Here is a 22,601-nt window from a genome sequence, read left to right as displayed (position 1 = left end):
ATTACCATCTTCGTCAGGATTTTTGTATTGGATGTATAATTTCAATGGGACAAGGAATTCCTAGTGAGGAAATGCCCTCTGCTAATGTAGATCAGCACCTACTTTGTGACTTATAGTCAGAAAGTTGCCTAGAGCACAGAGATTTTAAATGACTTACCCAGGGTCACCCAGACAATATACATTAAAGGTAAGACTTGAACTCAGGTCTCTCTGGCTTCCAGACCAGCTCTCTCTCAGTGTCTCTGTCTTTCTGTCTCTCTGTCTGTCTCTGTCTCTCTCTCAATATTTTTATGTTTATGATATTTTTCCTGTTTCTTTTGGCTACAAGTCATAGCACACTACAGTCTGAAGAATTGATCATTTTACAGATGAGGAAACTGAGGCACACAGGGTTAAGTGACTTGCTCAGGGTCACACAACTACCAAATGTCTGAGACCAGAGCTGAACTCATGAAGATGAGTCATCTTGCCTCTAGACCCAGCACTGTATGCATTATGGCACCCTCTAATGGTCCATCATCTAAGAAATGCATGATCAGAACAAAAAAGATGGACTTGAGAGATATAACTAGTGCTGTCCCTTGGTATCCATGTGATATCAAGAGATTGAAAGCACCCTGGGCACATCACATGAGTCTCATGCAGATTTGTCAGAGGAGATGGATCAGAGTTGCTCATAATAGGCAGGCATGGATAGATTGCAATTTGCATCACAAGAGGGATCAACAAATTCATGAAAGTTAAATTATTTATATATTTGCTGTATCCTCCTTTCAAGTTGGAAGGTCTATGAGGGCAGTTACCCTATCTAGGGTAACTTGGACCTCTCCTTGGCACTTGGCATAGTGACCTGCATGCAGATCCAGCTTGATGAATGATTACTGAAATGAAGCAATAGTAAAGAGAGGATGACAAGGGATGAGAAAATAATGTGGAATACAAGGGAATAGATCACGCCCAGGATGCAAGCAGAGCAGCGTGACTAGTTGTCTCAAAAAATTCATAACCTCCCATAGATCTCCTGTCTCTATTCTTGGAAATTCCCTATTTAGGAAATACTGTCTTACAACATATTGGAGATTTCAAAGATGTAGCCTAGACAATGACAAAGCCCACAGTCATATGACCTCCTGCTCTTGTTCGATGCATTCTAGACAATGTGTGAGATAACTTTTTACACTGTTATATTAAAAACTAATTATTAATTTGTGATCCAGGGTTTTCTCCTCCATTTCCTCATTAAGGCCCACCTCCTATAAAAAGCCAGTCTCTGAAGGACACATTACTCCTAGACCTCAAGGAATATGCTCTTTAATCTTGGGCAGGACCCCATCCAACCAGGAGACCTAGCATCTGTTCAAAGTAGAAACAGAATCTAGTCTGGAAGAGTCCTTATCCTGAGGAAAGGAGCCCCTGTCTTTGTACCCCTTCATTGGAGTTTAGGGTGACCCAGCTCATGAAGAAGAAAAACCAGCCAGACCTTTATGGCTGGAGATGGATCCCTCGGTCCAGATTGTTGGATGCAGCTGAGTCTCATGACCAAGCCATGTTCTCAGCAGGAGGAGGTGAAGACTTCTAGCCCACCTCATTAAATGTCCACTAGTCAGGGTTGATTTTCACTTGTCAGGGGCATTCCCTTTTAGAAAGGTATTTAAAGCTCTCAGGGTCTCCACTGGGGATCTTTGGTTACCAAGAGAAACCATTGACCATCAATTTCTTGATTGCCAGCTAGCCTAATTAATAAACAGATTATTAATTACCCCAAAACTCTTGTCTCTCAGGGTTTTTCCTTCATTTCATGAGTGAGTCCATAGCTATGTCAAAGACTTTTGGTTTTGGCAGTGTGGGGAACTCCCTGGAAGAGTATAGCCCATATATACCCTGATAGTAGCTTAAGGCTCAGAGAGATCCAGTGACTTGCCCATGGTCATGTGGCTAGTTAGCGTCAGGGGTAGGATTTAAGCCCAAGTTTTCTCGACTTTGTCAAGAACTTCCTTCATAAGGGTGTAGGGAGGGAGATGGCCTCCTTTTTGGCCCTAGATACTACCCCCAGAGCAGAATTCTCACCTTTGGGCAAACTCCTTTGAAGGGGCAGGGCTGAGGCAGAGAGAGCCAGGATCTCAGCTCTCTGGGCTTCCTTACCTGAATGGTAGTCATTCCGAGCTCCTGCCCAATCAGAACCTGCCCTCCTTGCAACTTGGCGATCCGTGGCTCTTCCACCTGCATGAAATTGTTCACCAAATCCGTGATGTCCACTTGCCAGTCAGAGCCCAGCAGGTGGGCCAGCTGTCCTCCAGAGTCAGAGGCCTCAGCCACAAACTGGGTAAGGACACGCACCATGGCATGCTGGTATTGGAGAGTGCAGCCTTTGCCCCGCCTTTCATCTTCTTCCTCATCATCGCTGTCCCGGACTGGCCTGGCAGAGTTAGAGGGGACAAGAACAGGAGCCATTACCTTCCTTTACACCCATAGAGTCTTTGCTTCATGAGGAAAAGGGACTCTTTGACTTTTTTCTTTTTATCTCCAGAGTGTTTTAAGCATTGTAGGTATGATTGCTTTATGATAACAACCAAGAAGACACTAGGCATTTTAGAGTCTAAGGCAAAGGTGTTGGACTCATGGCCTACTGGCACATATAGTCAGCAAGAGTCAGATTAAAAGGTAATTGAGAAATTAACAAAATAAATAAAAATACAACACAGACAATGTTAATTTGTGGTTTCTAGGTCAATCTATGGCTCGCAGGGATCCATTTCTATTTGAGCTTGACATCACTAGTCTCCGGCAACTTAAGATCTTAAAGAATGGGGTAGGGGGTTCTATGTGAGCGTAATGATTACGCTATCAATAGCCAATCAATGAACAAGCATTTATTCAGTAAGATGATTCCATTTTGAGCCCCAGGGATACAAAGATAGAAGTGAAACAATTCCTTGTCCTCAAGGAGCCTACATTCTATTAGGAAGATACACTATGTGCAAAGATAAGTCAGTACTAATTATCTATCTATCTATCCCTGTGTGTTTATGTATATATATATATATATATATATATATACACACACTGTAATTATCTATAATATATTATATATGTGTATATACATATATAAAATAAAAAAATTAAAACAATACCATACTTTGTTACCTGTAAAGTACCATATAAATCATTATTATTTCAAGATAAGAAAATAATGAATTGCAGATATTATCAACACTCTACAAATATATATATTACATAATATATAATATACATATATAATTATATAATAAATACATAATATATATTATATACATACATACATATGTGTGTGTGTGTATATATATAAAATCTCATTTGCTCCTCACAAATAGCTCTGTAAAATAGGTGCAATTATTTTTACCCATTTTATTGTGATTCAGAGTCTAAGTGACTTGCCCAGGGTCACACAGTTAACAAGTCATGAAGCAGGATTCAAGCTCAGGTCTTTTTGGCTTCAAGTCAAACTGTAGAATCGTAGATCTGGAACTATTTGGGACTTCAGAGGTCATTGATTCCAACCCCTTCATTTTTACAAAAGAGGAAGTTGAGGTACAGAGAGATTAAATCACTGGCACAGGGTCTACAGGAGCAGATCCAGGCACAATGCCCTACCAAACTGCCTGACTTATTTCTCCTACTTCTCTTCCTCATACCAATTCTCACATCTCTGCCAAATAGACAGGTTGGGGCCCATGCCCTGTGGAAGTCTCTGGTGCACTAGATTCTTAGGATGCTAGAACCGGAAGAGTGGTAGGCTTCATTCAGGGCCAGAGGTCACCTCCTAAGAATGGCAGTCAAATCTGCGTGTTATTGGGTCAGTGTTTGCATCTCCCTTCCCCATTTCTTGTAGGACACCTCGAAATGATGAAGCATGCCCACTGCAGCATCTCGATCAATTCCTCTGCTTGGTACTTCTTTAGAGTTTCTTTTTCCTCTACTAGATCTGAGGACACCCCCTACCCAAACCCTCAGTATAGATGCTCACATCCCCATCTCCACCACAGAGGTTACTCAGTCTCACAAACTGTGTTAACCATCTGGACTGTGCGGCTGTTACAACAGCTGGGCTGGACCACAGGACTGCTTCCCCGCTCAAAACTCTGTTCTTATTGACACAGACTTACAGGGATACAGTACCTTTTGCCCTTTTCAGTGGTGGCAACAATCTCTCCTCCATCCACACTTCCCAATCAAAGCCAGAAGCCCTGTTCTTCCTGAGGCCAGTAGGACTATCCCAAGGAGAAGAGGGATTTGTTACCTCAATTCTCTTACTGAGAATTTATCCTTCTTCCTTTGCTAAAGTGTACTTGCTCACAAAAAATATTCTTCATCATTATATGGTGACTCCCTTCTTATCTCCATCTTCCAGAATTCATCTCAGCTTAAGTGACACTTTCTACTTGAAGTCTTTCCTGATCCTTCCCTCCCAAACTACCTTGTATTTAACTACTTTGTATATATTTGCATTTGTTCACTTTGTCTTTGTTTCAAAGAAGACCAGTGATATCATGGGGTGACGTCTTGACTCCCCTGTGAACGGGACTTAAGTGAGGCAGAGTTGCGCAAAGTCATCAGCCTCTGTCTTCTAGAATCATGGAAGTCCAATGGCAAAACAAAAGTCAAGTGATGACTAGAGATATAGTGGATGCCCTTGGCATCTTTGATGTCTGACCAAGCTCTAAGTGCTCCATAGCACCTGTTTCAGCTGCCTCCATGGCCATTGGAACAAATTGTTCTCATCCACCCATTCCCCGCCAGAGGAAGTCTTCACATGCTTGGCACTGACATCCTTTAACTCATCGATGGGTTAGAATGTAAGCTCACTGTGAATAGGGATTGTTTCATTCTTTGTACTTATATCCCCAGGACCTAGCACAGTGCCTGACACATAGTAGATACTTAATAAATAATGTTATTGGTTGATTGATTAATAGATGGCAAGCTGGAAGGGACTTCAGAGGCTAACTAGAAAAGATTACTATAGTAGTGTTGTCCTTGGAGTCAGTGAGATTTGATTTCAAATCCTTCCTTAAGCTTTTAGATACTGTGTGACCTTAGGTAAGTTAAAAAAAGTTAGGTAAGTTAAAAAAACTTTTGGGTCTCAGTTTCCACATCTCTAAAATGGGGTTAACAACAGCACTGACCTCATGGCATGGTTGGGAGGATCAAATGAGATAACAGTTACAAGAGCCTTCACAAATCTCAAAATTCCATATGGATGTAGATGTTATATTATCTAGCCCAGCAGTTATTAACCTTTTTGCTGTCATGGACCTCTTTGGCAGACTGGTTAAACTTGTAGAATCCTCAGAATATTTTTTTAATTCATAATTGAATTAATTGAATTTAAGTGAATTTAATTCATAATTGAAGGAAATCTTAAAATATCAGTTGGAAAATGAAAATGTAATTTTTTTCCCTATTCACGTCCATAGGGGGAAGGGCGATGTGTTCTATAGGCACCTAGATTAAGAACCCTTGGCTAGTTCAATTTCTCCTTGACTACAAATCAAGCCTTGGTCCCATTGAGCCACTTGAATTTTTTTGATTTAGTGGATGGAGCCTGAAAGATTTGGGTTCAAGTCTTGCCTCTAACACATACTGGCTTTGCAACCTTGGACAATCTCTCAGCTCCAGGAAGCTCACTAAGACTATAAATTGCAGAGAATAATAATAATAATAATAACAATAGCAAACATTTATATAGCACTTACTATGTGCCAGGTTATTCTAAGCACTTTACAATGATTATCCCATTTGATCCTCGATAACTGTGGGAAGAAGGTACTATTATTATATACCCATTTTATAGACAAGGAAACTGAGGCAAACAGAGGTTAAGTGACTTGCTCAAGGTCACATAGTAATTGGCTGAGGCTGGATTTGAACTCATATCTTCCTGATTCCAGGCACAAGGCTCTATCCACTATGCCATCTGGCAGTCTCTATGTTTTGTGCTGTCAAGATAAAGCTAATGTTCTGTTACCTGTGTCTGTCTCTGTCCTTTACACACCATTCCCCACTAGGAAAGCAGGTGTAATAGAAATAACACTGAATTTAGAATCTAAAGATATGGGTTATCATCCTGATTCTAATACTTACTATCTGTGTGATCTGGGGAAAGTCATTTCATCTCCTGGCCTCGGAATTTGTTTCCTTCTCTATAAAATGAGGGAGTTGGACTAGATGACCTCTAAAGTCCCCTTAAATACTTTGATCCTAGAGTGTCTGTTTTCAATGATAACCTCCTCAAAGGCAGAGATTGGGTTTACACAATTCTCTTTATATTGACCAGAGTAAGGTATCCTTTTCCATTAGTTGCTATAGTGGAAAGTTTTTGATGGTTAAGATGGTGGCCCTCATTACATTCCACCCCTCTCTTATTGTGCACTCTCAAAGTTATCTAATTGGTGTGAATAGATGATGGCATTTTGATTTTTCCATGGAATTGTATTAAGACCAGATGACTGTACTCAGAGTCTCTGATTCAATGAGTATTGGAGAAATTACTCAGCTTATAGGATCACAGGATCAAGTAATCAACATACTATTCAATTAACAAGCATTGATTAGGCACCTACCATGTGTCAGGTACTATTTTAGGTGATGGAGGTTCAAAACCAAAAATGAAACAGTTCCTGTCCTCAGTGAGCTTACAATCTATACATGCACACATATAAGTAAAATATGTACATAATAAATACAAGGTAATTGGGGGGCACTAAAAGTTGGGGGAAGGTTGAGAAATGGCCTCACGTAGAAGGTCACACTTAAACTGAGCTTTGAGGAAAATTAGGGATTCTAAAGGGCTAAGGTGAGGAGGGAATGCACTCCAGGCAGGAGGGAAAGCCTGTACAAAGGCACAGAGATGGGAGATTGCGTGTCATGTGTGAAAATACAGAGTTGGAACTGAGAAGGGACCTGAGATGCCATCTAGTCCAATCCCTTTATTTTATAGATGAGGAAACTGAAGCAAGGAGACGTTAACTGACCCAAGGCGACCCAGACGATCATAATAACTGACATTCAGATGGTGCTTTAAAGTTTACAAAGCATTTTAAAACCATCTCAATAAAGCCTCCAAAAAATACCAAACCCTGTAGTGTAGTCACTACAGGTATTATTATTCCCATTCAGAAGATGAGCCTGAGGTTCAGAGAGGCTGTCTCATCAGTTGTCCCGTGGCCACATAGCTAGTTAAGTCCCTGAGGAAGCATTCAAAACTAGGTCTTCTTAACTTTAAATCTAGGACTCTCTCTACTATGTCAGGAGGTGGTTGAGATTTGAATCCAGAGCCTTTGAGTACAAAATCAACACTCTTTCCACTGTACCATATCAGGTGTGTGTGTGTGTGTGTGTATGTGTGTATGTGTGTGTGTGTGTGTGTGTGTGTGTGTGTTTGTGTGTGTACGGCAGGGGTACAGTCTGATAAAACTTACCTCTTATTTGAGACAATGGGCACCCTCCAGCCCTTGATCTGGTTGAGTTCTGTGTCAGAGACCTCAATCTGGAGTGGGAGCCGGGGCACCCACACAGTCATCTCCAGGGGGCTGCTCAGGTGCTGGTAGGTGAACTTCACTGCAACGTTCACTTTGCCTTTCATTTCCTTTCCATTGACAAAGACGTAGTCACATCTGTCAGACACCTGAAACAAAGGGAAGGGAAAGCAAGCAATGAGACTTCATGGAAATATAGAATGTAAGCCCTTTGAAGGCAAGGCCATTCTATTTTCATCTTTGTATCTTCATCACCTGGCACACCTTAGCACACATAGTAGGTACTAAATCAGCAAATCTTATAAATCTTGACTTGGTTTATGGTTTCATTGATTTGTGGACTTAAGAAATGATGGAAAATGACAATAATGCAGATTAAATTTAAAAGTAAAAGTAATGCATACAATTTTTTTGGAGAGATAATTATTGACACACCTCTGCCCAATATTCAGTGTGCTGGGTGCTGAGGAGCTGAGGATATAAAACCAAAATGAAAATCAATCTCTGCCCTCAAGAAGTTTACATTCTACTGGGACATTTCCTTCAGAATTCCTTCATCAAATTAACCCCATCTTTCTATATATTTTTTACCCTTAGCCTTTACAGACTCAGCCTACACAGAATTATTTTGGACCACTCATCTGTTGTCTCTCAGTGATCATTTCATATGACATGGAGCAGTGACACCTAATTGTGTAATGTCCATCCATATCTGCCATCCAGTGATAACAATTCAAATTAATTCCAAAAATATGTTCTTTTTAAAATTGTTTTTTATTAATTTATTTTTAGTTTTCAACATTCACTTCCATAAGCTTCTGAGTTTCAAATTTTCTCCCCCATCTCCTCTTCGCCCTCCCCGAGACGACATGCAATCTGATATAGGCTTTCCAAATACATTCCTATTAAACGTATTTTCACATTAATTGTAAGAAAGAATTAGAACCAACAGGAGGAACCACCAGAAAGAGGAAACAAAACAAAACAGAAGAAAAAAGAGAGCAAATAGTATGCTTCAATCTGCATTCAAACTCCATAGTTCTTTCTCTGGATGAGGATAGCATTTTTCATCATGAGACTTTTGGAGATGTCTTAGATCCTTGCATTGCTGAGAAGAGCGAAGTCTATCAAAGTTAGTCAGCGAACAAGGTGGGTGTTACTGTGTGCAGTATTCTCCTGGTTCTGATCATTTCACTCATCATCAGTCTATACAAGTCTTTCCAGGTAAAATATGTATTCTTTTTTTTCTGGTGAGGCAATCAGGGTTAAGTGACTTGCCCAGGGTCACACAGCTAGTAAGTGTCAAGGGTCTAAGGCTGGATTTGAACTCAGGTCCTCCTGACTCCAGAGCCAGTGCCCTATCCACTGTGCCACTTAGCTGCTCCACGAAAATATATTCTTAATGGACCTAGTAGGTACTTGGTACCTGCAATGCAAGGATAAAAATTACATAGCCCCTCCCTTCAAGGAGCTTACACTCTATTTGAGGTTGCAGCAGGATATAAAACATGCTATAATGAAAGGAGGCAGGGCAGCGAGGTGGTGCCATAGTGGGTAGAAAGCCAGGCCTAGAGTCAGGGAGAAATGAGTTCAAATTTGGCCTCAGACACTTACTGGATACATGTACTTGATCAAGTCACTCAACTCTCTTTGCCTCAGTTCCTCATATGTACAAAGAGCTGGGGAAGAAAATGGCAAACCACTCCAGTATCTCTGCCAAGAAAACCCCAAAGGGGATCATGAAGAGTCAGACACAACTGAAATGACTGAACAACACCAACAAATAATACAAGGAAGGGTCAACAATTCATTATAAAGTACTTACTATATGCCAAATACTGTGACAAATGCTGGAAATAGAAATACCAGCAGAAAATAAGAACAGTGGAGTGTGATGGAGACATAGGAAAGATCTAGAGAGATGTATCAAAGTATTAAGCTTGTCAAGGAAAGTGAGTTATTTTTCATTGTATCCCTAGTACCCAGTATTTACATGAATGAATCTGATCTCATGAATATGAGCTTTCACTCCAACAGGCAGATTGCAACCCATTCATGGCTGCCCATCATGTTAGACTCTTATGCATGCATAAATATGCTGTAGGCAATGGGCAATATGACAAGGGCTGACCTTGCTTTGTCTTCATATCATGAGGATACTGGTCGCCCATACAGGCTATTCATGGGTTAACCCTTACATATGGTCAACTCATGTTATTTTGATCGTACTTTCTTTATGCCAACCATCACTCCACTACTTCTTTATAACTCCTTGTTGTAAAGTTAAAGTTTCTACTGCCTATTCAAACTTCTCCGCTGATACCGCTAGATCAGAGGTGTCAATCTCAAATAGAAATGGATCCCAGCAGTGAATTTTGCCTTAGAAATGACAAATTAGCATTATCTATGTTCTACTGTCTTTTTATTTATTTTGTTAATAATTTCCCAATTACATTTTAATATGGTTTGCATACTGGGGGCTGTGAATTTGACACCTTTGTTCTAAGAGATCTTGTTATTCATTTGTTTCAGTCACGTCTGACTCATCATGACCCCCTCTGGGCTTTTCTTGGCAAAGATATTGGAGTGATTTGCCATTTCCTTCTCTAGCTCATTTTACAGATGAGGAAACTGAGGCAAACAGGATTAAATGACTTACCCAGGTCACATAGCTAACACTCATTTTCAATTTCTCAGAGATAGTGGTATTCCATAACTCACATTCAGAACTGACCATAGACATTTTTCATCCCTTTAGTCTTTCCTATGTGAAGAGTTAGTTACTACTCTGTTCAAGGAGCCTCAATGGCTCCTTATCACCTTTAGATGAAAAAAAACCCAAAACACCCAAACCAACCAAACTTCTGTTTGGTATTTAAAAATCAAGGACCACCACCATCATCATCGTCATTATCATCATCATCAATAGCTAACATTTATGTAGCACCTACTATATGGTAAGCACTGTGTTAAACACCTTATAAATATTATCTCATTTTATCCTTACAACAATCCTACAAGGTAGGTGCTATTATTATCCCCATTTTACAGTCGAGCAAACTTAGGCAAAAAAATAAGGTTAATTACTTAAAGTGACAAGATAGAAAATGGCAAAGAAGGGATTTGAACCCAGGTCCCCCAACTCTAATCCATCACACTTTCCATAAGCACCACACTGCTTTAGTCTCGTTCTGTTTTCTTTTAGGCCACCTCCCCCCCCACCCCACCCCCCACACAAGAATGAGCATTTTAGCAAGACCAGTCAAATGCCAAGAAGGCTGCCATGGTTTCTCCATTGCCCCTCTGGTTTTCAACTGGAAGACGAGTGTGTTTCTGATTTTCTGCTGTCAAAAGTCTTTCCTCACTCCCTCTTGCCTTGGACCTCTGAGTATCAGGCTACGTCAACACCTTTTGCTCGTGGCCATTTCCAAGACCAAAATTGCTACTCAGCCTTTGGGAGAGCTTGAAAAAAAACAAGGTAGAAATAACTAGTTTCAGATGTTATGGGAAGCAATTCCATGGAAGGCTGCTCTCTTGAGCTGAGGCAGCGCCAGTAAAAAAGAAACAGGAGGCAATGTTTTGTAGCTTAATACACAGAGGAAAAATCAATAATTAAAAAAAGAGAAATAATAATAATATTTCAGACATAGATCCATTTATCAGTTTGAGATGTTTGTAGTCTTAAAATATCTGCCAAAAGAAAAAGTACTTAAGCCTGATTGAAAAACTTAATGAAACAAGCTCAGAAGGGTTGGCTCCATGTCAGTGCACAGCTAGATTTCTCCCTGCTACAGATTCTGAAGCGTTATTTAGGTGCCACCAACAACATACAACATGAGGCCTTTCCTCAGGTCCTCTGTCCCTCTTGCAATTTTTTCATGTGTATTTTGTATTTGCTTATGTACTTGGATCTTCCATACTTGAAAATCTCTAGGAGAATGTAAATGCCTTGAAGGAAGAGATCGTCTCCTTTTTCTCTTTGAATCTTTAGTAACTAGCAGAGTGCCTGGGAACCTTTCTGTTGGTTAGTCATTTTTTCAGTTGGGCCCAACTCTCCATGATCCCTTTTGGGGTTTTCTTGGTAAAGATACTGGAGTGGTTTGTTATTTCCTTCTCCAGCTCATTTGACAGATGAGGAAACTGAGGCAAACAGTGTTCAGTGACTTGCCCAGGGTCACACAGCTAGTAAGTATCTGAGGCTGGATTTGAATTGGTGTTTTCCTGACTCCAGTCCTGGTGTTCTAGGCACTGTGCCACCTAGCTGCCGCTGGAATAGAGAAAATGCTTAATAAATGTTCAGTTGAATTTGCTTAATTCTTTCTCTTCCTTCCAATTCAGGCTGTGTCCACCCAAACAAACCTGCTTCAAACTAACAGCCAATGGCCAAGCTGGAATCTGGACAAGCCACTAGATAATAACCAATGTCCAGGAAAACCGGCTGCTTCAGTAAATTCATTTCTTCACATCCTTCTTCCTCAAAGTTTCACATGTGTGGACCCAGACCAACTAATCTCTTTTTTGTTTTGTTTTGTTTTGTGCCTTAAGGATAGCATAGGGACTGGATTTGTTATTTCACTGCTAGAGGAAATTCCCCTGTTAATGCAAGTTTGCACCTTAGAATCTTAATAGAGTTGCCTAGAGCAATGAGAGGTTAAGTAATTTGCCCAAGGTCACACAGCCAATGTGTGTCACAGGTAGGACTTGAGCCTACATTTCCAGGCATTGAGGCCCCAGATCTTTAGCCACAATGCCCTGCTTCCTTGTCATGGTTAGTCCTGGAGAGTTTACAAAATGCATATGCCTATATGTTGTTCTATGAGATATAGGGAGGGTAGGAATTATTCTCCTCCATTTTATGACTGAGAAAACTGAGGCTCATTGAGGAAAAGTGACTTGCCTAAAGCCATGATGCTAGCATGTGAGAGAGGAGGGATTCAAATCCAGATCTCTTGCTCCAAGTCCAGTGATCTTTTATCACAAAATAGTGCCTTTCAACAAATAAGAGTGCATGACCATTTCCTTAGGTAAGGAGTAAGAAAATTCCATTATTGGATAAAAACGGTGAAGAGGCATAAAGCATGATATAATTTTAAAACTCTATTAGTATTTAGCTTACTTGATGGTTTTTTGATGATGGTGATGGTGATGGTGAAGATAAAGACGATGGTGACGATGAGGACGGCATTTTGATACCCCTTTAAAGACTACAAAACACCTTGCGTTTTTAACTGGGGTTTGAAAAGGTCATGTTGCAAAGCTGTTCTTTTTAATTCTGGCCAGGTGTGCTGGCTCAGAACCTGGGTGCTTTTAGAATGAAAAATTTCTCGCCTGGCTGCTTCCCATCAGTCATGTGTAACTAAGCGCTCATCTGCCTTGGAGATGACAAAATAACCCTCTTATTGGCCACTGAGCAGGCAGGGCTGATGACACAGTAGCATTCAAAAGGGGGAGTATCTTCCCTCTGGTTCTCTTTTCTTCTTCTTTTCTTGACTGTGGGTCAAGCTGCTTCTTTTGATGAGTGAGAGAAAGGCAATTTAACTTATCTGCTGCTCTGGCAACCATATGGCCATACGCGCATGGCCGCTAAAGCCCGTGTTCTGCCTGAGTCATCCTGATTCTGGATTTTGGGATGTCTTTTCTCTGTTGCCTGATCTTAGGTGAATGAGCCTAATTCCTCAGATGGACATGTCCAGCTTTGGAGTCCCCCTTGCAAGTTCAAGAGTTTTGGTGATTCTGGGTCCTTTAGTCAGTGCTGAATGGTGGTATGGAGGAAAGATCCTGACAACTCTTCTAGTATTTCTTGGAGAAGGTGACTACCACCAGGAAGATGAACTCAATCCCTAGCTAGGCTTGCCAGAAGAGAACTGCTGTGAGGGGAACAGGGCCAAGCCAAGGTGAAATGTGGGATGCCTATTCAGTAGTCCCACAAATTGCTTCATTTCCTGGTACTTATGACTCAACCTCCCAGTAGATTTTGAAAGGAATTATAGCGCTGATTGCTTAAGACTTGTCAATGCATGCTGTGAGTCTTTTTTGTCCCTCAGCATTTCTTTTGTGGAAAGGAAATGAGTTTCTGCCTCATTTCTGATTCATATTTTATATTAATTCTCTTTCTACTCCACTCTTTTGGGGACACCCTCGACATGAGGCAAAACTTAAGCCCTTGGGCCCAGAAATTATATGACTCTTATTAGACATATTATCTCAGCTAATCCAGATTTGTTATTTAGTAATAAGAGCAAATGAAATGGGGCCAATCTTTCTTAGTGATTAAGGGAAAAGTGAAGTAGAAACATATGGTTGTTCCTAAGAGTTAAGAATTGGCTTGTGCATAACTTGGGGAAAAGAATACTGGAGAAACTTATAGATAGTCCCTACCTTAAGGCACTTTCTGTCTAATTGGAGCAGAACTGCAACTAGGGCAGGTAAATAATAACTATAATGGTTCACATTAACATAGTACTTTAAGATTTGGGAAGTATTTACAAATATTAATTCATTTTATCTTCACAACAACCCTAGTAGATACTCAAATCCCTATTTTACAGAATGAGAAAACTGAGCCTGATAGAAGTTAAGTGAAGTAAACAAGCACTATTTGGGGCTTACTATGTGCTAGACACTGTACTAAATTCTGGAAATACAACTAAAATAAAAAAGAAACATAGTCCCTGCTCTCAAGGAGCTTCCATTCTAATTCGGGAAGGCAAGACATAAAAGAAAACTGAAAAGTGAGGAGTGGGGAGGAAAGAGAAGATACTTACATGGGAGTTTGGTGGGAAAAGTTCATAGAGTCAGGAGTGAAGCCTTGAGGAGAATGAGGATATGACTATGCTGGGCACTTTCCTTAAGAATCTGACCAATCAGAGAAAGGGCCATAGGGGCAGAGTGAGCCTCTAGGGTGAGGAGGCTGCAGGTGACTTGCATGGATTACCACAAATAGTAAGAGTCTGAGGTCAGAAATGGATTTAGATCTTCCTCACTCCAGGACCAGTGCTCAATCCACTTGAATACCCAGGACAACTTGGACTTTGCATTATGGTAAAAAAATTTCCAGGGGACCAGGCATTTCTTTCCTGTGGCAGCCTGGACACCATCTTTTTTTTTCCAAAAGTCCATGATTCCTGGTGTGAACTCACTTTTGCCTGGCTCTGGGCTACCACTCAGGAGCCTATTGCCTGTGCCCTTATTTGGGGGTCCATTTCTCTCCCCAAATCCCAAAGGAGCAAAGGACTGCTCCCCTTTCCCAAATGGATGGAATATGCCATAAGATTGTCATCTATGACAGTTTTGCTCTGTTCAACTCCCTATCATTCTCAATTAATTGATTCTGCCCCTGGTGGGGGCCATTTCCAGTTGTCCTGATCTCTATCTTGCCATTGGACTCAGATGGCTCCAGAGGACAGAGTGAGGCTGGTGATTTTGCACAGCCCTCCATCACTTAAATTTAATTCACTTGCATGACATGGCGTCACCTTCCTGATGTCACGGTCCTCCTCAGGAACAAGGGACAAAGAACAACAACAATAATAATGATTCTACCCTCAGGGTGCAAAATTCCTGGTGGTGTTTCTGACATAGAGAGAGAATATAAACACACGCACACACACACACACACACACACACACACACATACCCCTACCATCTAAGAACACTAACAGAGCACTAAAGGCAAATGGATGGCTTATTCAATACAAATTGAGTCCAAGAGCTCTGAGGGGTTGCTTTTAAAGGAGTAATCTGAAGTGAGTACAGCTAGTGTAGAAAGACTTCTGTAGAGACTGGGGAACAGTAGAAAGAACAAATGGAATCAGACTCAGAAGGGCTGAGGTTGAATCCCTCCTCTGAAAGTTCCCAGCTACCTGACCATGGCCAAGTCTTTCAGCCTTGATGTACTCATCTGTAAAATGGAGAGAAAAAGACACATGCTATCAATCTCACAAAGGGGGTTGTGAGAAAAAGACTTTGAAAAACCTTAAAGTTCCATAGAAACGTGAGCACTTATTCGAATTTTAGGACATGAGCCTTGAGCCATAGCTCCTGGCCTCAAGCCCCATCCCTGGCACTTACTTGGGCCACAGATAAGTTATTTAACCCCTGAGAGCTTCAGTTTCTTCCTTTGTTAAGTGTGATAATAGCAGTGACAGGTAGTGTGGTTTAATGGGTAGAGCCCACCTTGAAGCCAGGAAGTCAACCAGAAGTCAGCAAGCATCTGTGTTATGCCTTGACCTCATTCTAAGAATTTGTTGTTCGGTCATTTTCAGTCAAGTCCACTCTTCGTGACCCCATTTGGGATTTTCTTGGCAAATATACTGAAGTGGTTTGCTATTTCCTTCTCTGGCTCATTTTACAGATGAAGAAACTGAGGCAAACAAGGTTAAATGACTTACCCAGGGACACACAGCTAGTAAGTGTCTGAAGCCAGATCTGAACTCAGGAAGAGGAGTCCTTCTGACTCCAGGCATGGCACTTTATCCACCGTACCACCTAGCTGTCCTCTGCTAAGAGTAGAGAATAGAAATATAAGCAAAAAGAAAGATAGCCTGCCTTCAAGGAACTTACCTTCTAAAGGAAGAAGATAACATATAAAGAAAGGGCAAGTCGAAGGGCAGGAAAAATATCAGATAGGAGAGAAAGGAGTCCAGAGAGTCAGGAGCAGTCTGGAGAGGAATGAAAGTGGGGACATATCTGACCTGGGCACTTCCAGAAGTTCTGAGAAGAACTGTTTTATCGAGGGAAGGTGCTTCAGGGGTGTATGGATTTTCCAGGGTGAGAAGGTTGTTGTGAAGAAAGTAAGTCTATAGAATTAGGAGTTGAGCACAGAGAGGAATGAAGGAGAGGAGACCTGGGTTCAAGACCTACCTCTGACACATACTGACTGTGTAATTCTGGGCAAATCACTGATGATGATGATGATAATGATGATGGTGATGATGATGGTGATGATGATGATGATGATGGTGAGGATGATGATAGCACTATAAAGTGCCTTAAGGTTTGCAAAGCACTATAAAAATATTATCTCATTTGATTCTCAAAACAACCCTAGGAGGTAGGGTCTATGATTACTCCCATTTTACAGATGGGGAAACTGAGGCAAACAGAAGTTAAATGACTTGCCCAGATTGACACAACTAGTAAGTGTCTGAGGTGAGATTTGAACTTGTTTTCCTCAATGCCCTGGTAGTTCTCTAAGACTATAATTTGCAGAACAGCTACTGATCTGCATTGGTAGAGAGGATCATCTCTCCAGGGCGTTCCCTAGGCCAAAGAAATCCTAGGTTCAGTCCCTAACACTAGTAATAATTATACCCCTCTAAAAATTTTTATGAGGATCAGTCAGTCAGGCATCACGTATTTATTATCTACCAGCACTGTGCTATTTTCTGGGGGATACAAAGACAAAAAACAGAATAATCATTGCCTTCAAGGAGCTTACATTCTATTGTGGGAGGCAACATGTAAAAGCAGGAGTATGCTGGAGCCAGATTCTCCTGAGAACTGGTTGCTAAATTTTTAATGTAAGTATTTACACCTTGGAAATTGGCAAATGCTATAAATAAGAGCTTGATTTATTGTTTTGTTGATTGCATAGACTTAAAGAAGTGATGGAGAAAATGTTAATAATGCAGATTAAACTTAAAAGTGTGTCATGCTTGCATTTTTTTGCTTTTGGAGAGTCAGTTGTTAAACATTATCAGCACAGTCCTACATACAAATGTATGTGTATATATGATAAATATATAACATAAAATAAATAGATACATAAAATATATAATTTATATGTAAAATATATTATCTACATAAATAGAAGTATATGTAATATAAATACTTTATATATAAAATATATATCTATATAAATAATGTCATATATTAAATATTTAATATATATCTCTTTCTTTTTCTTGACAAGGTAACTTCATAGGGGTTAGCACTAGCAAGTGATGAATATAAGCTCTCTGTAACCTTTAAAATGCTCTGTATACCCACATACACACCCACATATATGTATATATATATGCATGTGCATGTATATATATGCATACATATGCACATATGCACATGTACACACATATACATACACACACAGAGACATAGATACATACATAGATACATACGTATGGCACAGTAGACAAAGCACTGGGTCTGGAATCAGGAAGACTTGCTTTCCTGAGTTCAAATCTGGGCTCAGACACTTCCTACCTGTGTGACCCAAGGCAAGTCACTTAACCCAGTTTGCCTCAGTTTCCTCATCTGTAAAATTATCTGTAGAAGGAAATGGCAAACTACCCCATTATCTTTGCCAAGGAAACCCCAAATGGGATCACAGAGAGTCAGACATGCCTGAAATGATTGAATAACAACCCACATATGTGAAAGAAATATGAGCCCATCAGCTTGGAGAACTCTCAGTACAGGAAATACTTCACAAACACAGATGGCACTCAATCTTGCACTCATTAGCTATGCTCTAGGGAGTTTCCTGAGGCACACAGAGGTTATGTCACTTGCCCAAGATTGCCCAACTAGTGTCACCAGTTGGATTTGAACCCAGCTCTTACTGACATCCTGGACAGCTGTCTCTAACACATGGGATTCATCATGATGAAGCCAGGTGCATTACTAACCTTGAAGACTTATGGGGGAGGGGGAGAGATTTGGGGGATAGGGTCTCACCTTCTCATTCTGTGCTTGGCAGTCTCCCATAGCTTTACAACATGACACTATGTTTCTGATCTGTTGAAATCCTTTGGCGTTAATCATTCATATTACCCAAAGTAGATCCTCTCTACTCCTCTACAAAATCTTCACAGCTTAATTTTTTTTTTAGTCAATTGGGGTTAAGTGACTTGCCCAGGGTCACAAAGATAGTAAATGTCAAGTCTTTGGTCTGAGGCCGCATTTGAACTCAGGTTCTCCTGGCTTCAGGGCCGGTGCTCTATCCATTGCACCATCTAGCTGCCCCCAAAGCTTAATTTTTTAAGAAAACACTTTGGTTTGCCTCATGCAGTCATCACTCATCCCACTGTCTCCTCAGCTCCTACTATACTGACTCATGTAGCAGTAACTGCACATCCTAAAACCAAGAGCAGCCTGGCTAAATTTTAAGTTATAGAAATCATTGTCTATCCATGGCTTAATTTACTACAAATGTGGGCATGCTTGAGATTGGGCAGTGGAGAAGATTCCCATAATCCTGTTTATATACAGCAGTAATGGTGATAGCGTCTCATCTGACAAAGATGTGGGGGTTTAAGTGGAAGGCGAGCTCAACATTAGTTGACAGTGAGCCATGGAAGCCTGAAAGACCAATGTTATTTCAAGCTATATTAAGAGAGGATTAGGTGAAGATACTAACGTTCTTCAACTCTTCAATCAGGGCTTGCTCGGTTACTTTTCAGGGATGGTTACAGAGCAGATGTCTGATTTTGATATGTGGAGGACTGGATGGTTTCTAGACCCAGCCAGGGTATGTAGGATGAGACCATATCGATTCATAAGTCTTAGATCACCAAAAATGAGGAAAACACTTGATGCCTACAACAGAGTGGCTACATCAATGTTTCAAAGGCTGCTTTTTCAGGATCATAGAACAGCAGATTTAGAGTTCGAATGTACCTTTGAGGTCAGCTAGTTCAACTCTCTTGTTTTACCAGTGAGAAAACAGAGAAATTAATTTACCAAAGGCCGTACCAATGGGAAACGACAGAGTGGGAATTCTAATTAAGGTTTCCTTGTGTCATATCCAATATTCCTTTTACTGCTCCATATTGCCTCTAGAGGAAAGAAAGGAAAACTAAAATGTTTACACATGACAGTGATACATAAAGGGAATCTCCCCAGTTGGGCAACCAGAAGCTATTTCCTTCCTCTACTTTCTCCTTCATGGGGTTATACCGGAATCAGCTAGTAAGAGCTGATTGTTAAATGTTCATTATGAGCATCGACACCTTGGAATTGGCAAATGCTACAAATCAGGACTTGACATATTGTTTTGTTGGTCATCTAGGCTTAAGAAAGGAATGGATAAAATGTTAATAATAATGCAGATTAAACTTTAAAGTGTGTTAGGTATATATTTTCCCCCAGGGAGATGATATTTCAACATTTAAGTGAAGACCCCTTGCTCTTCAGAACCTCATGCTTCAGAGATATTTGAGTGTTCACTCATGACCTCCCAAAACAGATAGAATCACCCGGTCCCAAAGCCATATAAACATGGTAGTCCTACAGAGATGCTCTTTTTACTTTCTGCAAGGCACTACTGGGTTATTTGGGGGATGCAAAGACTGGTCCCCGACTTTGTGGAACTGACAATCTAATGACTTAAGAGAAGATGTAATACAAGAGCTTGACAGTACTTTAAGATTTACAAAATACTTTCCTCACAACAGCCCCATTAGTTAGGTGGAATGTATACGACTATCCTCAATTTACAGATGAATAGACTGGAGAACTATGGCAAATCTGGATAGTATACTAAAAAGAGGAAACATCATCCTGCTGACAAAAGGCTGTATAGTCAGAGCCATGGTTTTTCCAGTATCAATGGATGACTGTGAGAGGTGGACTATAAGGAAAGCTGAGTGCCACAGAATCAATGCTTTTGAATTGTGGTGCTAGAGAAGACTTTTGAGAGTCCCTTGGACAGCAAGGAGCTCGAATCAGTCAATGCTTAAAGAAATTAATTCAGGCTATCAGTTGGAAGGTCAAATACTGAAGCTGAAGCTTAAATACTTTGGCCACAGAATGAGAAGAAGGATTTATTAGAAAAGACCTTGATGCTGAGAAAGATTGAAGGCAAAATGAAAAGGGGCTGGCAGAGGATAAATATTGTCATGGATACAATGAACATGAGCTTGGAAAGACTTTAGGAGATAGTGATGGATAGAAGGGCAATAGTGTCCATGAGGTCACAAAGAGTCAAACAGGACTGAATGACTCAACAACAAGGAAAGAAAAGGAAAGGCACTTGCCTAGGCACACCCACTTAAGAAATGTGAGACCCAGGTAGGTTCCCAGCCAGGATTGCCTGATTCCAAATTTAGGGCTATTCCATTTCTCACATGCTGTCTCTCTTTAGATATACAATTAAATCTTAGGTAACATCCAAAGATATATTTTTTAATTGATATCTAGGTGGTGTAGTGGAAAAAATGTTAGATTTGGAATCAGGAAGACCTGAGTTCAAATCTGGTCTTAGCTACTTACTGGCTGTTTGACCCTGGGCAGGTCTATTAACTTCTATCTGTCTCAGTTTTTTTCTGTGTAAAATGGGGATAATAATAGCACCTACCTCTTGGTGCTGTGAGGATAAAATGAGATTATATTTGTAAAGTTGTTTGCAAATCTTAAAGAAAATATAAACTATAGCTATTAAGAAGCAGTGTCACTGGAGTTCAAATCCTTGCTTCCACTCCCCCATCCTCATGCTTATTCTCTATGTGACCTTGGGTTAGTCACTTCTCCTCCCTCAGCCTCAGTTTCCTCATCTGTAAAATGAAAGAATTATTTGGTTTCTGAGGTCCTTTCCAGTTCTTTATTCATCCTCTGTGACCTATGAATGGAATGAAATTCTCCCTTTGTGACTTTTGGGAAGTCACTTCTGGAATTCACTTTCCTCTAAATTGAGAGAGTTAAGCTAGAGAGCCTCTGAGATCTAGATCTCAGACTAGATCTATGATCTCACTCTGTGCCAGACACTGCACTAAATTCTAGAGATACAAAAGTAAAAGTAAAAATGTTCCTGCCCTCAAGGAGTTTACATTCTAATGTAGAAAGTGAACATTGGATAACTGGGTGGCATAATGGATAGAGTACTGGCCCTGGAGTCAGGAGGACCTGAGTTCAAATCTGGCCTCAGAAATTTACTAGCTGTGTGCCCCGGCCAAGTTGCTTAATCCGAATTGCTTAAAAAAAGTGGGGGAAAAAAGATGCTAACAAAATTAGATAGAGCCCCAGGAACCAAAAGAAGCAGATCGCTGCTTCCCATGTCCCCTAATGCCTGTTTTCATCTCTGTCCCGTTCCCGGGTAATGACAAAGTAACCCCCTTCTTCAGAGGAGCACTGGCTCCCTAGGTAAACTGATAAAGCTTGTTCATTACTTTTAGTTAAAATATGAATAAATGGACATGTCAAATAATTTATTAACCACCACTTTACAATGCTGATGGTTTAGAGGAAAACAATCTATTAAAACTCAGAGCTCTCTTCTGAACCCGTTACCTGCCATCCTCTTTCTTCTGTTACGTGGGCACACTTAATATTTCCGACTCTGGTCGGCATAATCCTGCATTTATGTGAATTTAATACCACTTCCCACTTTTCTGTTTAAATGCAGAATGAATTTAAATCTTATTTAAATATCACCAGATTTTGTGGTACACTTTATGTGGCTCGTATTTTATTTTTCTTTCTTCTTTTTAAAGACAGATCGGCCAAATTTGAAATTCTGTCCTTTCCACTTGCCTCCTACCTGGCAGAAGGCATTATTTAAAAGAAGCCCATGGCCCCATTCTGCAGTGATATATTGTACTATTTGAAATCCACTTTCACTCTGGACAAGTAAATAAACGTTGATGGAATTGAAGGGAAGAAAGTGCAAAATTAAGCTACTTAGAAGGGAGCGAACCCTTTAAGTCAGCTGGGATTGAAGTCAGGAAGACCTGAATTCAAATGCTGGCTCAAACACTTAGTAGCTGTGTGACACTGGGCAAGTCACATAACTACTCTGAGTCTCATTTTCTCCAACTGTACAATGAGAATAACAACACTTACCTCACACTGTTACTGACAGGATCAAAAGAGATAAATGTGTAAGATTCTTTGCAAACCTTAAAAGCACTCTAAATGCCTCTTCTTCATCATCATCTTCATCTTCTCCTCCTCCTCTTTCATCTTCATCTTCTTCATCTTCTTCACAAATTCTCAGAGTTAGGAGGGACCTGAGAGGCCATCTAGTCTGCCCTGAACTTGACCAAGAATCATCTGTATGGTATTACTACTACTGGTACTACTGGTACTACTGGTACTATTGCTGCTACTACTACTACTACTACTACTACTACTACTACTACTACTACTACT

General features: G+C 40.5%; 1 protein-coding gene across 1 annotated transcript in view; it reads right to left on the bottom strand.

The window, feature by feature from the left end:
- The window catches only part of TMEM132D (transmembrane protein 132D), an 881,229-nt gene that overhangs the window by 10,838 nt on the left and 847,790 nt on the right, over positions 1–22,601 (bottom strand). The window contains exons 6-7 of the mRNA XM_027853583.1: positions 7,458–7,663; positions 2,143–2,416 (exon numbers count right to left, since the gene is read on the bottom strand). Coding sequence (XP_027709384.1) covers positions 2,143–2,416; positions 7,458–7,663 — 480 coding nt within the window. The remainder of the gene's footprint in view (positions 1–2,142; positions 2,417–7,457; positions 7,664–22,601) is intronic.

This window comes from Vombatus ursinus, unplaced genomic scaffold (assembly GCF_900497805.2).
Source record: "Vombatus ursinus unplaced genomic scaffold, bare-nosed wombat genome assembly UNPS02009994.1, whole genome shotgun sequence".
Taxonomy (NCBI): domain Eukaryota; kingdom Metazoa; phylum Chordata; class Mammalia; order Diprotodontia; family Vombatidae; genus Vombatus; species Vombatus ursinus.
The sequence above is the reverse complement of the archived record's forward strand: the minus strand, read 5'-3'. Positions and strand labels throughout refer to the sequence as shown.